Source organism: Sander vitreus, chromosome 21 (assembly GCF_031162955.1).
Source record: "Sander vitreus isolate 19-12246 chromosome 21, sanVit1, whole genome shotgun sequence".
Taxonomy (NCBI): Eukaryota; Metazoa; Chordata; class Actinopteri; order Perciformes; family Percidae; genus Sander; species Sander vitreus.
This window is the reverse complement of record NC_135875.1, coordinates 274,010-288,862: the sequence shown is the minus strand read 5'-3', so window position 1 is coordinate 288,862 and position 14,853 is coordinate 274,010. Positions and strand designations below refer to the sequence as shown.

Genomic DNA, 14,853 nt, shown 5'->3' with positions numbered 1-14,853 from the left:
ACTAACTTTATGTCATATTTCCTGAAACTGCCCCAGTGTTTGAGTAGAACTACATGAAGCCAGACTGATTTCATGAATTAATGTATCTATGACACGTCAATTCGTATGCCACTATTGGCGTGTTATAAAGACGCATACTCGCTTTGTAGCGTGTTTATCAACGCCCTTTGGCCTCCATTGACTTACATTACCTTGTGATTGCGTGTGAATTTATGTCGTAGCGAGTAGTACGAAACGGCGAAAATCCGCGTAGGGAGGATGGGTCAAACACAGGACTTTCACCCAGGAGAGCGGGGATCGCGTCCCGCATGTGGCGTTTCCTCGCTCTCTTGTTTGTGCAAAACCAACCCCGTTGTTCTTTTCCTAAACCCAACCCCATTCTTAGTTTCCTGAACTCAATTGTCGCTTTCTTCATTTACGAAAGCCAACCCTGTTTTTCTTTTCCTAAACCCAACCGGTTCTTCTTTTCCTAAACTCAACCGTAGCTTACTTCTCACGATAACACGGCAAGACAGCGATAACACGCCACATGGCATGTATGTTCACGTCCGCTGTATACAGCGTAGACATACATGACTACCGATATGATCCGATTCTACCCTTATTGCCATGCAGGGTGATTTGACATGATTTCATTCAACACAATGCAATTCACTGTGATACGATGTAATTTGATGCAATGCAAGAGGATACTGTATGTTGCTATGAAGATCAATATGGTAGACATAGTTTTTTATTACATTGGTTCTTCTTAAGCAAACTAATTATGTTGGTGAGCAGCCTGAATTGGGCTTTCACACTTTGGCAGAAATACGTTAACTTTCATTAAAGACGTAGTAAAAGCATATTTAGCCAGAAGAACAAATTAGATAATGATTTATTAACAGAAGGAAATATACAGCTTTTGTTCTCTGACTGTTTATATTGAGTTGGGCAGTAACCTGGTCCCTCCTGAAATCCACCAGCGTTTCTTTGGTTTTTCTGCAATTATGGTCGAGATGGAGTTGTTCTCACATCGTTTAAGAAAAAACATGCAACATTAAAGGAACAGTTCACTCTAACAGCAGTCTAAAAAGAAATGTGTTCACCACAAACAGAAACTGTCTCTTTCATTCTAAAACAATACAAAGTATCTGCTCTGAGAATCATGATTTCACCTCACTGGCTGATTTCTTTCTGGTTGGATGGTAAATTATTCTGGAGGGCTGAATTAGTTGATGTTTTTGTGTTCACAGCCAAGAACGTTGTATTGAAGAGTCTAATTCCAGTAGCGTACTCTGCGGCTGTTTGGTTAACGAAGCATCAAGCTCATTAATAACTGAGACTCTGAATCTAAGAACAATCTCTATCTTTACAGCCAGAGAGAGCGAGAGAGAGAAGTTTATATTGATCTAAAAGAGAAAGCAGCTACAAAAATGAAAGAACCAACATAAAAACAGTTAGCAACACCTGTTAATAAGACCTGACCTGTTCCTTGTACTGGACCCTCGTGATGATTTTGACTCACAGTTTTGGTCCTTGGACGATACCAAAAACCTGAAGGTTTCCCCGGCAGGCACACTGATGGTTATCACCACAGTTATGCTCCGGGTTGTTCTCACCACACTAGAGGTAAAGCTGTTCAACATCCGTGCAGACTCATCACCATCACAAAGGACACAAATCTGCAGATTTCACTAACGCTTGTTAGCTGAAACCAACTAATCAATGATAAAAATATATTTCCAACTATTTTTTAATTTTAGTTAATCAATTAGTTTCAGCATTATTGCTGAATAATAGCATACACGGTCATTCTCTTCTTACCGTTCATCCATTCCACAGCAGAGAAACGGCTGAATAAATAAGATGAATTCTAGGTCAAAGAAAAGAAAGAAAAAGCTATTTTCATTCACTTAAAAACATAACAAGAAACAAATATCTCAAAAGTTGTGTAAAGTTCTCAGGTGAGTTACTATAAGTCATGAACCGTAAAAACTTTTTTGCAGTTGCTTCACTTCCGGTGGAGTCAATAAGCGGTTAAACGGACAGCACTACTTTGTGGTTCGAGGGGGTATTAGTCTTAAATCCTAAAATCCTGTCAACAGGATTCAAGCATTCTGCTGTCACCTACTGTCTACAGTTTTCAGTGCAGCCCCAACAAACATCATTTACATAATTAAACAGTAAAGTGTTTGTGAACCGAGTCGAGAGCTTTTGTTACAGTGATGATGAGAAACATGAATCTGCTGAGACCGACAGATCAAACACTCAGCGTTTGTTCTCTGACATCATACAAACAAACGTGAGCAGAGAATATCCAAGGCACTCGTCGTTAGTAAAAAGGTAAATGCTTTTATTATACCTGGCTCATTCTCACTAGAAAAAGATTAAAAACATCACCTCAACGCATTTCAGCATCCACCCTTCTTCAGGAAGGCTCAGAAAAGGTGTGAGCTGCAACAATACAATGTACCAGGTGTGAGCCAACCCAGTCTCACGGCAGTGATTGTTGTCTTTATTGTTGTCCTCAAATACAACTGTTGGGAATTCATAGGGTACAGATCCAATTATTGGCAAATTATCAAAGATGTTTTATCAATACTAATAAAGTTATGAGTATGGTTATTAATAACTTTATCAAATCAACAAACAATCAAAACGGGGCACCACCCTGGAACTTCAGGGGCTAATATTGAACTGTGAAATAGTCTCATTAGTGGTGTTCCCTTTTAAATACAGATCTTAACTTGGTTAATCTCTGATATTCTTTAAAGGAACAAAGGGAAGGGTGAATTTGAACACTGACCTGTGTTCAACCAACAGTTATTACAATAAGTACACAAATAATCACAGGCAACTGCTAATTAAAGTATAGTAGCATTTATTAACTTCAAAATGATCAATGGCCAATCGACAATCTGATCAATTAAACCCAATATACCCTTTTTTAAAGTACAACAAAACAAAACCAGCACGTGGTGTGTGTGTGTGTGTGTGTGTGTGAGTGAGTGTGTGAGTGTGAGAGAGAGAGAGAGAGAGAGAGAGAGAGAGTGCGAGGAGGAGGGGTGACGAAACCCGGGGGGTTGCTAGGCTACGTCCCAGATTAGCCGTTAGCTCATTGAAGCTAGGCTATGTGTTAGCTGCACAAAAGCTATTCAGCCTCAAGAGGGCGGTAGTGGGCTGCATTGCAACGCCATGTGACTAAGCTAGTCAGTTAGCTCCGTTAGCTCTCAGACTAACGTGTGGTTGACAAAGAGACACGTGTGTGTGTGTGTGTGTGTGTGTGTGCGTGTGTTAGAGGAGGAAAGTGAAAGAAAGAGACACATTTAGATCTTAGTTATTGATAAAGACCAGCCCTCTCAGTCACTCATGTCTGGACTAACGTGAAAATAGGGCAGACTCTGAGAATTTCATCTGACTGAGGGGACGTTCATTATAACTACTCCGGTGTGCTAACAGCTGATTCTCCACGGAGATAACACGGCTCCGCCGGTCTACACAGACGAGAGGCTGTGAACAGACGGACCAACGGAGATTTTTATCCCGCAGAACAGTAACCAAAACTCCATGGAAGGAGCTAGCAATGTAGCATTTACATTTTACCTAATTAGTCAAACACAACATCAACAGTATCGTGATCAAATGATACAGTCACAGCAAAATAATGGTACCCAGCGGTCACCGTCAGATTAATAATCAACCGTACATCAGTAGCACATTATTAATCAGATCACATTAACGGTAACACAAATAGCAACGATAGCATAACTACTCATTAATAAAACATACCCTGTTCTAATCTGCCCAGAACACTATGAAGCCTCTTACTTTGGATGTGCAGTTCGTTGTTTCTGTCCATAGATTTCGACAGAAAAACAGAAGGAGTCCGTGTGCTCGTCAGCGGCACGGAGAAACTTGCTGGTCCCCGGGACAGCGGGGAACAAGCCAGAGTCGACTTTGAAGAAACAACGATCTACACAGACCGATTTCCTTCTAGAAAATATCTGAGATTAACCAAGTTAAGATCTGTATTTAAAAGGGAACACCACTAATGAGACTATTTCACAGTTCAGTTATTGGCCCCTGAAGTTCCAGGGTAGTGCACCGTTTTGATTGTTTGTTGATTTGATAAAGTTATTAATAACCATATTCATAACTTTATTAATATTGATAAAACATCTTTGATCATTTGCCAATAATTGGATCTGTCCCACAAATTCCCAACAAATGACGCCCCGTGTAAGCCTGTTAGATACCAGCGTTATTACAATAATTATACATAATAATTCATACATTTGAATTTTTTAACTTAATTTTTATTTTTTTTATTATTGTTTTGTGGAAACATTAACGCCCCATGCGAGCGTTGAATACCCAAAGAATTAATTTTTTTTTATTTTTTTTTATTAATTTTTATGCAACCTGCCAAGCATACATTCAGTTTTGGTTTGTGAATTTTTCAGCGTGTACATTGGTTAGGTTCTTTGTTGTCTAGACAACAACATTTTCGCGTTCTAATTGATCTTAAAATCCCTGACTAACACTCTGATTTTTGAAAGTACCAGCTATTACTCACCTGAGGTGTGTGACCTCTGACATCCTGACAGGATTAGGTTGTAGTAATTCGCTTAATTAGCAGTCAGCACTTAAAACTAAAGGAACTACAGGTTGAGCCTTTCACCTGTGTTACTTGTATCAACTTTTTCACAGTTAGTTCCCTTTGTCACCACAGAGGAATTTAGCCCTGGTAGCAATCTGTTTACTAAAGAGGTAAAATTAGTTACTTTGATTACCAGAGGCTGGAAGTGAAAGTTTCCAATGAGCCAACTGACACAGTCCTGCAGAATGTGGTCGCTTGTCTCATCCTAGACTCTGTAGAGGATAGGAATACCCTTAAGCTACCTGCGATGAGATACTCCAGGAACTATTAGCTTACATTGCACAGCCGTCTTGGATGCTAAAAGCTTCCATACAAGGCTTGCTTGGTCAATTGGTGCTCATCTATCAGAGCAGAGCCCATCGGCAACGCGCTGTCCTCCAAGCGCAGCTCGCACAGCTGCAGATCAGCTATGAAGCTGAGCAGCGCAAAACAGCGTGGCTTAGACAGAGAGTCCAAGCCCGGCGTGATGAGATCTCTCGGTTAGAGGGGAGCCGTGAGGATCTGTCGGCACAGCTCCGGCGTGCCGAGCAAAGAACAGCGTTCTATTCTCCCCCTCACAGGAGAGACCACTCCCTTTCTCCTCCTCCTTGGTCTCCTCACAGTCAGAGATGCCCTTCTTCTTCGCAACCTCAGCGAGGAACCCACTTGTCTTCTTTCCAGAAAAGAGACCGTTCTTCATCTTCTTCTCGTCCTCCTCCTCGGAGAGACCAATCTTGTTCTTCTCCACCACCTTGGTGGAGAAAACGCTCTTCCTCACCCAGAGGAGAGACTCTTCTTCTTCTTCTTCAGCTCCACCCCCTCAGAGGAGAGAGTACCACTCCCCTGCCAAAAGGGGGAGGGTTGTCTTGCCACAGCCACTCAACTGTTGGTTGAACACAGGTCAGTGTTCAAATTCACCCTTCCCTTTGTTCCTTTAAAGAATATCAGAGATTAACCAAGTTAAGATCTGTATTTAAAAGGGAACACCACTAATGAGACTATTTCACAGTCCTCTGACCCACAGTCTCTGTTTCCTCTGACCCAGAGTCTCTGTTTCCTCTGACCCACAGTCTCTGTTTCTCTGACCCAGAGTCTCTGTTTCCACTGATCCAGAGTCTCTGTTTCCTCTGACCCACAGTCTCTGTTTCCTCTGACCCACAGTCTCTGTTTCCTCTGACCCAGAGTCTGTTTCCTCTGACCCACAGTCTCTGTTTCCACTGATCCAGAGTCTCTGTTTCCACTGATCCAGAGTCTCTGTTTCCACTGATCCAGAGTCTCTGTTTCCACTGATCCAGAGTCTCTGTTTCCTCTGACCCAGAGTCTGTTTCCTCTGACCCACAGTCTCTGTTTCCTCTGACCCAGAGTCTCTGTTTCCACTGATCCAGAGTCTCTGTTTCCTCTGACCCACAGTCTCTGTTTCCTCTGACCCAGAGTCTCTGTTTCCTCTGACCCAGAGTCTCTGTTTCCTGTGACCCAGAGTCTCTGTTTCCTCTGACCCACAGTCTCTGTTTCCTCTGTCCCAGAGTCTCTGTTTCCTGTGACCCTGATATAGAGTTAGGGTGTCCTGGTCTAACAGCAGTCCTATCTGCCAGGATGATCAGAGATATTTTGGCGACACATCACCACGGTAACTACTGGTGATACTACAGCCTGTTGGAGATAGTTGTGTTTCCATGGTGACACTAAAGGAGAGAAGGAGGAGGCTAATTGTGTTTTAGGAAACACTTTAACCAATCACAGCTGGCTGACAGGTTGAGAGGGGATGGGGGGGGGGGGTTTGGAGGATAATAGAAGAAAATAGGAGGTTAGAAAATGTTTCATGTAATTGCTTAGCCTCTCTCAGCCTCTCTCTCCCCCCCCCCTCTCTCTCTCTCTCAGCCTCTCTCTCTCTATTATACTTCACTCTCTGTCTCCAGACTGAAACAATTCAATTTCACCCCTCACTAACACCAACCGTGTGTGTGTGTGTGTGTGTGTGTGTGTGTGTGTGTGTGTGTGTGTTTGTGTGACCAGCAGTCATTTAAAACAATGAAAAACTGACAGAGAGAGAGACGAAAGTAAATGCTAAAAGATTCCTACAGATTTTACAGTCTTAAATTCTTTAAAGAAACATTCTCTTTGAACATGTTGATGAAAAACCTTCCAGTCCTGTTGAGCTAACTTTAACTGTTCATGTCTGAGACGGACAGCTGTCAGAGTTAACTGTTCACCTGTCAGACATTAACATGAACTGGTCGGTATTTTACATTTAATAAAGAAAATCTGCACAGGAACTTTAAGATCATCTCCTGAACAGTCTTCCTGCCACTGCTGGTCACCAACTGTCTTTCATTTGTTTGTGCTGAGTATCTTTACTTCTTCTTACCTGCCTTCCTGTCTGCGACTCATGTCTGCTCTTCATCTTTACGCTCCTGATCCCTCCTCATGGATAGGCTGCCTGGGACTGACTTCTGCTCTGAATAAAAAATGGAATTTAACTCTATCTGTCCACTCGTCTTGGTTCAGGGATTTTACGGTATGATCTGGCCTGAATGGAATCTGCAACTCCAAACCCAATCCAACGTCATGCACAAACATGAAAAACAGTTCACTTCCTGCTGGATGCCTCCGGGAGACCTCTGCCCACCATGAATAATCCTGCTGTCCATATAACAGCCGTTTGTAACTGATCTGCTCATTATTCTGTTCGGCATCCTTCACAATATTTCTCTGGAGAATCAAGTTAATGTCTTCTTTCATGCTTTCTTCATTATTTCCGTCTGAGTGTTCCTGTATTGTTTTTTATCTTGCAGCTGACCAGGAGAACCTGGACGTTAGAGGCAACTGAAACATCGCCGCATGTCACGCTAGTTAACACTACACCTGGCAGCAGGTAACATTACCCTACTGTTAGCTAGCAGCTGGAGTAAACACGGTTAAAATGCTGAGTATTGTCTGTATTTCACTGGAGAGGAACACCAGACTGTAGCTGCCGTTGTCTGAAAAACACAGACTCAGCCTCGCCTCGCCAGCCTCGTGCTGCATTCAAAGTTATTGTAAAATACCCTTTTCCCATCCAGTGGTTGTTTTGTCGTTTAACAGGAATTTACTGGTGAAATAAGTTTAATTATAAGTATTGTTATTAGATTTTTAATAAATCATTTTATTTTGACCCTGCGTCCTTAGCAATAAACAAGCCGTTCTTTAATATCGCCGACTGTCGTTTTGTGCTCCTTTAAATAAAATTTAAAAAAATATATATATATATATTCTTTTTTTTCTCTGGGGGGGCTGTCACCTCTTTCAGCCCTTCTGAGTTTGCAGGTATGTGTTAGAGTATTTGTTATAGAGTTGCAGATCATAACAGAAGAGAGGAAATCTTGTACAGTGCCTGTTTTTATTGATTCAGGAGCTGAAGACAAGTTCATGGACAGTGTGTTGGCTGAGTAGTTGAGTCTTGTAGAAACTGGAATAAGTCAAAGCCGTGGATGGACTGCGCTGTGTGCTCGGCAATGTCAGGTAACTAAGAGGACATTTAAGTTTTCACTTAGCTTCAGCAGTCAGAGTACTGTAATTAAAGGAGAGTCCCCTTCGTCTCATAATAATAATAATAATAATTTAGATTCATATGGAGCTTTTCATGAAACCCAGGAGCACTTTACAGAATTTACTGAACATTCATCACAGGTCTGGTCTTCATCACAGGTCTGGTTTTTGATAACAGGTCTGGTCTTCATCACAGGTCTGGTTTTTGATAACAGGTCTAGTTTTCATCACAGGTCTGGTCTTCATCACAGGTCTGGTTTTTGATAACAGGTCTAGTTTTCATCACAGGTCTGGTTTTTGACTTGTCTCTGTTCCGGATAAGCTGGCTCAGTTATTTTAATTCTAGCTTCAAAACCAGGGCTCTTATTTGGAAAGGTTCTGATTTTATAATAAGAAACAGCCAATAACAGCGCTCCTGTGCAGGAACTGTATTTATCCCCTGTCCTACTTCTTAAAAATATTTGTTCAGTGAACGTTGAGTTTGTTTCACTTCGTCATGTGTTGAATTTATTTCAGTAGAGTCTGGATGTTAGCTGTAGTGGATTTGATATGAATGCAAAATCCTTGCATTCGCATTTACACCTCCAACAGGGATTAGCAGTTATACATAAAACATGTGTTAAATGTTCTCTGATATCCGCTGGTGATTTGAATTAATTAAATCAGAAGCAAAGCTTCACTCAGCTGCCAACTGGGGCAAATTATTATTCATCTTCTGAAGGCCTTCCAGTCATTAGTTTTGATTTACAGTTGATGTACTGCAACCACCTTTCTGCTGAATCTGTATGTTTCCCTTTTTATCTACACACTCCGAATCACAGAGGGACTGAGATCAACGTTAGCAAAACAAACAAAATAATTCATATTTTATTTAAATAATCACGTGTTCAGATCTCAGACTGGATTTATTTGACCCAAGGGGAGCAGTCAGAGAAAAATCTCTCTTCAATGTCCTACATGTTGTCTTCACTCTCAAAGATCTGCATCCAGGATTTCTATTCATCATTAGAAACCTGCAGGAGAGGAGGGGGTGGAGCTTCTTTTCTCATTACAGCTCTGCTGTCCAATCACAGCTGAAGTTTGGATTATAAAGTAGAAGAGGCTAGTCTCATGTGTTCGTCTAAAAGGTCGACGAGTCACACAATCCATCGTGTCAATATTAGATCAGTGTGTGTTTGCACAGATCATAGACAAGCTTCACAACTCTGAAACAATTACTGGTGTCTGGTAATACACACACACACACACACACACACACACACACACACACCCCCCTTCCTCATCACGACAACAGACAGAGGAGGCAACGCGGCTGATAAACTGTGTGTGTTTTTATTGATGACTCAAGACAAGCACACACAAACACAAACAGAATATATAGTTGTTATTATCTCACTAATGTGATCAAACACACACACAGACACACACACACTTAATGGGGAGGCGACTCTTTTATCTGAGAGCAGCTCCATTTGCCGCGAGACAGAGAGACAGAGACAGAGAGAGAGAGAGAGAGAGAGAGAGAGAGAGAGAGAGAGAGAGAGAAACAGAAACAGAAAGACAGAGATGAACTCAGCTCTGCTGAAAGCAGACTCCGATATTTTTCTACCTACAGGCGTCGCAGCCGCTGCCGTGACTCCATCTGTCTGTTAGAACCGGGAGACTCTCTGGCTGTCTTTCTGTCTCTCTGTCTCTCTGTCTTTCTGTCTGTTGGCATGTTAATGCCTCTGTTACTCCTTGATGCTTCCAGTGTGTTTCTACTTTCACCTTTCCCAGATGGGAGGGTGATCTGCGGACCTTGGTGAAGACAGCTGCAGCTGAAAGAGTGAGCCGACGTTCGGGACGTGACTGGACCGCAGAGGAGGAGCAGTTCACTGGGACAGAAGCTGGGAGACTACGCAGGTCCGTAGGTGACACATGTACCTTAATTTCTTCATCTGTATCAAACATATATAACCCTCTGACAGCAGTGGATCCGTCTATTTATTCATTTGATGGCTGATTGATTAAATGATTGATTGATGTAAAAGAAAAGAAAAAAAACTGACAGGACATAGACGTCTTGACCACCAGGACATCCTGACATGTTTATAATAGTTTACAAGTTTGTAGGTTAAAATACAAACGAAATTTTAAAACTCAATTCCTGAAGCACTGATTAAAAAACAGTGTTGATATTATTTACCTTTCAAGTCTTTGGTGGTTTGGCTAGGTAGCCTGATCCTACCAGACTCTGGTACAGTAGCCTGGTCCTACCAGACTCTGGTACAGTAGCCTGGTCCTACCAGACTCTGGTTCATAAGCCTGGTCCTACCAGACTCTGGTACAGTAGCCTGGTCCTACCAGACTCTGGTACAGTAGCCTGGTCCTACCAGACTCTGGTACATTAGCCTGGTCCTACCAGACTCTGGTACAGTAGCCTGGTCCTACCAGACTCTGGTACAGTAGCCTGGTCCTACCAGACTCTGGTACAGTAGCCTGGTCCTACCAGACTCTGGTACAGTAGCCTGGTCCTACCAGACTCTGGTACATTAGCCTGGTCCTACCAGACTCTGGTACAGTAGCCTGGTCCTACCAGACTCTGGTACATTTCATTTGTACAGAGAGTCTGGCCACCCTCCATTGAAAAGTGTTAACTTCCTTGAAGGCGGGTACTCTGTTGAAGTTTAAAACTATTGGATCTGCCCAGAGTCACTCTGGTAGCCTGGCTCCGCCCTCCCATGTACTGTCTGGTTGGACCAGGCTAACAAGAGGGGAGATGACAACAACTATCAGCTTAGCATCACTAGCGTTAGCCTTAGCCACTCATTCACCACTAACGGAACGAGCTGGAAAATCAAACTGTTCCCAAACCCCGTCGGGAGGAGGGCCACAATGTCATGGCCACCAACACAACTCAGCAAATATTGTTCTTTCTCGGGCTTTAACTTCTGGATATTCGTCAGTGTTGCCACAATGGACCGCATCTTTCTCCGCCGCCATTACGGAACTCGCCGAAGGTTACCGAACCTCAACGTCGTTGTTGTCAGCCACTCCCTCTGTTCGCTGATTGGACCTGTTAAAATTTGATCGGAGAAAACCCAAGAATATACCGCAAACCCAGACAGAGTACTGAAGGAAAATGAAAATTGAGCAGAAGTACATAGGAGGGCGGAGCCAGGCTATTGGCTAGGGTCACCAGTAACCCTATTCTCATGACCGGGTTCATATGATATCGTACGAAACTATGCTCACCACTGCCGGTCATGTGACGACATTTTTGACAGATAAATTTAACCGACAAAAGGTGAGCATTATGTGAAGACAGTTTAGACACCAAAAACGACTATTTACGATTAGAAAGACTATGATGGTTTGAATTAAAACTCTCCCGGGACATGAACACCTGTGTTTTAAACACACACACACACAAAATAAGAGGACCCCGAAAAATCTACCAAGACATCATTTGTCACCGTGGTTGACACACTTCCGGTTAAAAAGTTGATTACTTATCACAAGTGACAAGTGAGATCATCAGCCTAAACTTAAGTTTAATATCTTCTTCAGCAGTCTGATAAATATTCAGTACTGTGGAGTGAATATTGATGTTAGTATTGATGTAGATTTTAATGTGTTTATTTTGAACACTAAATAACTTCATACGGACAGCAGATTATTTTCTTCATGTGGTTGTATTGAACTTTATCCAGTTTTTTTCTGTAAGATTTTTTTCATGACTCAATGAGTCAGCTCTGCTCTGGATAAAACTGTATTTTTAATAGAATTTATTTTTGATTTCCAAATATCTGCTGGCTTTTTATCTTTGCACTTCATTCCTCCTTGAATTTTATCTTTGATCAGCTCTTCATGTTACTTTTATCGTTGTACATTCTGCTGAGCTTTAATATTAAAATAAGTTTAGACAGATGTTTTAATCTCCGTCGCAGCAGAAGGCTGTAAGGGTTGTAGAGATCAACAGTGACCACCCACTTCCTTAATGGCGTTGTTTACGGGAGTGATTTTCCCCCTTTGACTGTCTCCGTTGATGTTTCATGAAATGCTCATATAAAGGGTTTTAAACTTGGAACCACGCCAACCAACTACGAGACAAACCGTGTCCAGGAAACATTTGATTCAGCGGAAAAAAAACATTTTAAAAACAGCAAAAAAGGCGAAGATACAAGACTGTGTATAGAATCAGAGACTTCACTGGTACTAGCTCGCTGTAGCCATTCTCGGGATTGGTAAACATTTCCATGCTAACAGAGAGCTCCATCACTCAGAGATGTTGCTGTTATGCTTAGGATTGTGGGTAGTATAATATTTCTCCTTAAGATCTAATAAAACCTGTTGCTGTTGGAGCCAGCTTAATTTCATACAGACTTGTGTCTTCTTTAGAAGCAAAAACCTTCGTTAGCTCGGGGTTAGTCTGCCTCGGATGGTTTAGACTTCATGGCTGATAATCTAAATCCTTATGGAGAAATTCAGTGGGGTTTCACTTCCAGAACCATCTCTGGTCTTAATACCCTCCCATCCCCCGTCACAGCAAGAGGCAGTCTCTGGCTGATCTGTGCAGTGCATACTGGATAATTCATCTGAAACTAACTGGAAACAGTTTCACTGAATCTCATCGCCCTTATCTGATAGCTCCTCGACTCCTCGGTCCTCGGCAGAACCGGAAGTTGTTCTGTCCTTCCTCAGTGAAGGCCGTCTCAAAGCTCTTATTTCTGCCTCGAGGACCGAGCATCGAGGAGGGATCATCGAGGAGCTATAGGTGAGGAAACACAAAAGCAGCCTTCATGGAACCTGTGCAGCTGAAAGAGTTGCTAACTCCGCCCAAACAGCTGACATATTTATGTAACGCTTCAGAGGAAAGGACGTCTCTTCTCTCTAACACACATTTGCTTGTTGCCTCTCTCCTCCGATGAGGGCCTCTGTGGGAGGGACTAAGACGCGTGGAAGGGGAAGCAAGTGGAAGACTCGAGGAGGCAATTTAAGCGAGACGAGAAGCAGCGCTGGTGTTTTTAACCTGATCCATTATTCTCTCTGACAGGAATTTATGTCATCATGATGCTGCCGATCTCCAGGTTCAAAGGTCAGCCGGTTGGCATGGTAACCACCACCACAGCTCCCTGGCTGTCCTTCAGCTGTGACCCCGCCCCCCACTGGTTCTGGTTGGCCACGCCCCCTCTGCTGTTCTACCAACCAGCTGTTTTCATACCTGAACACACACACCTAATACAGGTAACACACACACACACACACACACACCTGATACAGGTAACAGACAAACACACACCTGACAAAGGTAACACACACACACACACACACACACCTGATATAGGTAACACACACACACATACACCTGATATATGGTAACACACACCTGATACAGGTAACACACACACCTAACCACCACTGCTGATTAAAATGTATCTGTTAGGGACTGTTCGTTATTTACTTCAGGGGCCATTGGAGGAGTTTTGGGACCTTTAGTCAAAATTGACCTGACCCTCCCTTCACCAGCAATACATTTTGGATGACCCTCCAAAATGACATGGAAAAAAGGGATGACCCTCCCCAGCAATTTACTGATGTCTTCTGTACTGGTTTGCGCTTGGCTAAGACAAACAGATAGCCATTGTGTTTTAAACAGCCATGACATATGTGACTAAACCTCTGCATTCTCATCTTATACAGCACACTCCTCTGTTATGGTGGGGGGGCCATTTCAGTAGATTTACTCACTAACATTGTTATGGTGTGGGGGCCATTTCAGTAGATTTACTCACTAACATTGATATGGTGTGGGGGCCATTTCAGTAGATTTACTCACTAACATTGTTATGGTGTGGGGGCCATTTCAGTAGATTTACTCACTAACATTGATATGGTGTGGGGGCCATTTCAGTAGATTTACTCACTAACATTGTTATGGTGTGGGGGCCATTTCAGTAGATTTACTCACTAACATTGTTATGGTGGGGGGGCCATTTCAGTAGATTAACTCACTAACATTGTTATGGTGGGGGGGGCCATTTCAAGAGATTAACTCACTAACATTGTTATGGTATGGGGGGGGGGCCATTTCAGGAGATTAACTCACTAACATTGTTATGGTGGGGGGGGGGCCATTTCAGTAGATTTACTCACTAACATTGTTATGGTGGGGGGGCCATTTCAGGAGATTTACTCACTAACATTGTTATGGTGGGGGGGCCATTTCAGTAGATTAACTCACTAACATTGTTATGGTGGGGGGGCCATTTCAGGAGATTTACTCACTAACATTGTTATGGTGGGGGGGCCATTTCAGTAGATTAACTCACTAACATTGTTATGGAAACACAATGAGCATGGAAACTAAATGCACACTTCCTGCATTACTGCATTACTTCAAATACTAAGTTACTTATCTAGTAAACTAGTATTCACATGAAATAAAACAATAAAATATTGAGACCATTCAGCAAAGCACACTGGGTAATTAAACACTGGTTGCTATGGACTCGTCACTAGGCTTCCTCAGTCATTGTATATTTTAGCATCTAGGTAAAGCTGTTGAAGCTGAACATTATCCAAAACTCCATTTCTCAGACGAGCGTCAATTTGGGAGCCTCCATGCTACCACTCCTTCCTTCTCAAATGTCTTGAAAAGGCTGTCGTTTATATATATATATATATAATATCACCGGGACCGAAAGGATATTTGAGTCAGGTATGGC

General features: G+C 42.5%; 1 protein-coding gene across 1 annotated transcript in view; it reads left to right on the top strand.

Moving 5' to 3' along the window:
• The first annotated feature begins 9,730 nt into the window (after nt 1–9,730).
• tcerg1l (transcription elongation regulator 1 like) overlaps nt 9,731–14,853 on the top strand; it is a 37,401-nt gene continuing 32,278 nt past the window's right edge. Inside the window, exons 1-2 of the mRNA XM_078279933.1 lie at nt 9,731–10,048; nt 13,182–13,372. Coding sequence (XP_078136059.1) covers nt 13,196–13,372 — 177 coding nt within the window. The 5' untranslated portion in view covers nt 9,731–10,048; nt 13,182–13,195. The remainder of the gene's footprint in view (nt 10,049–13,181; nt 13,373–14,853) is intronic.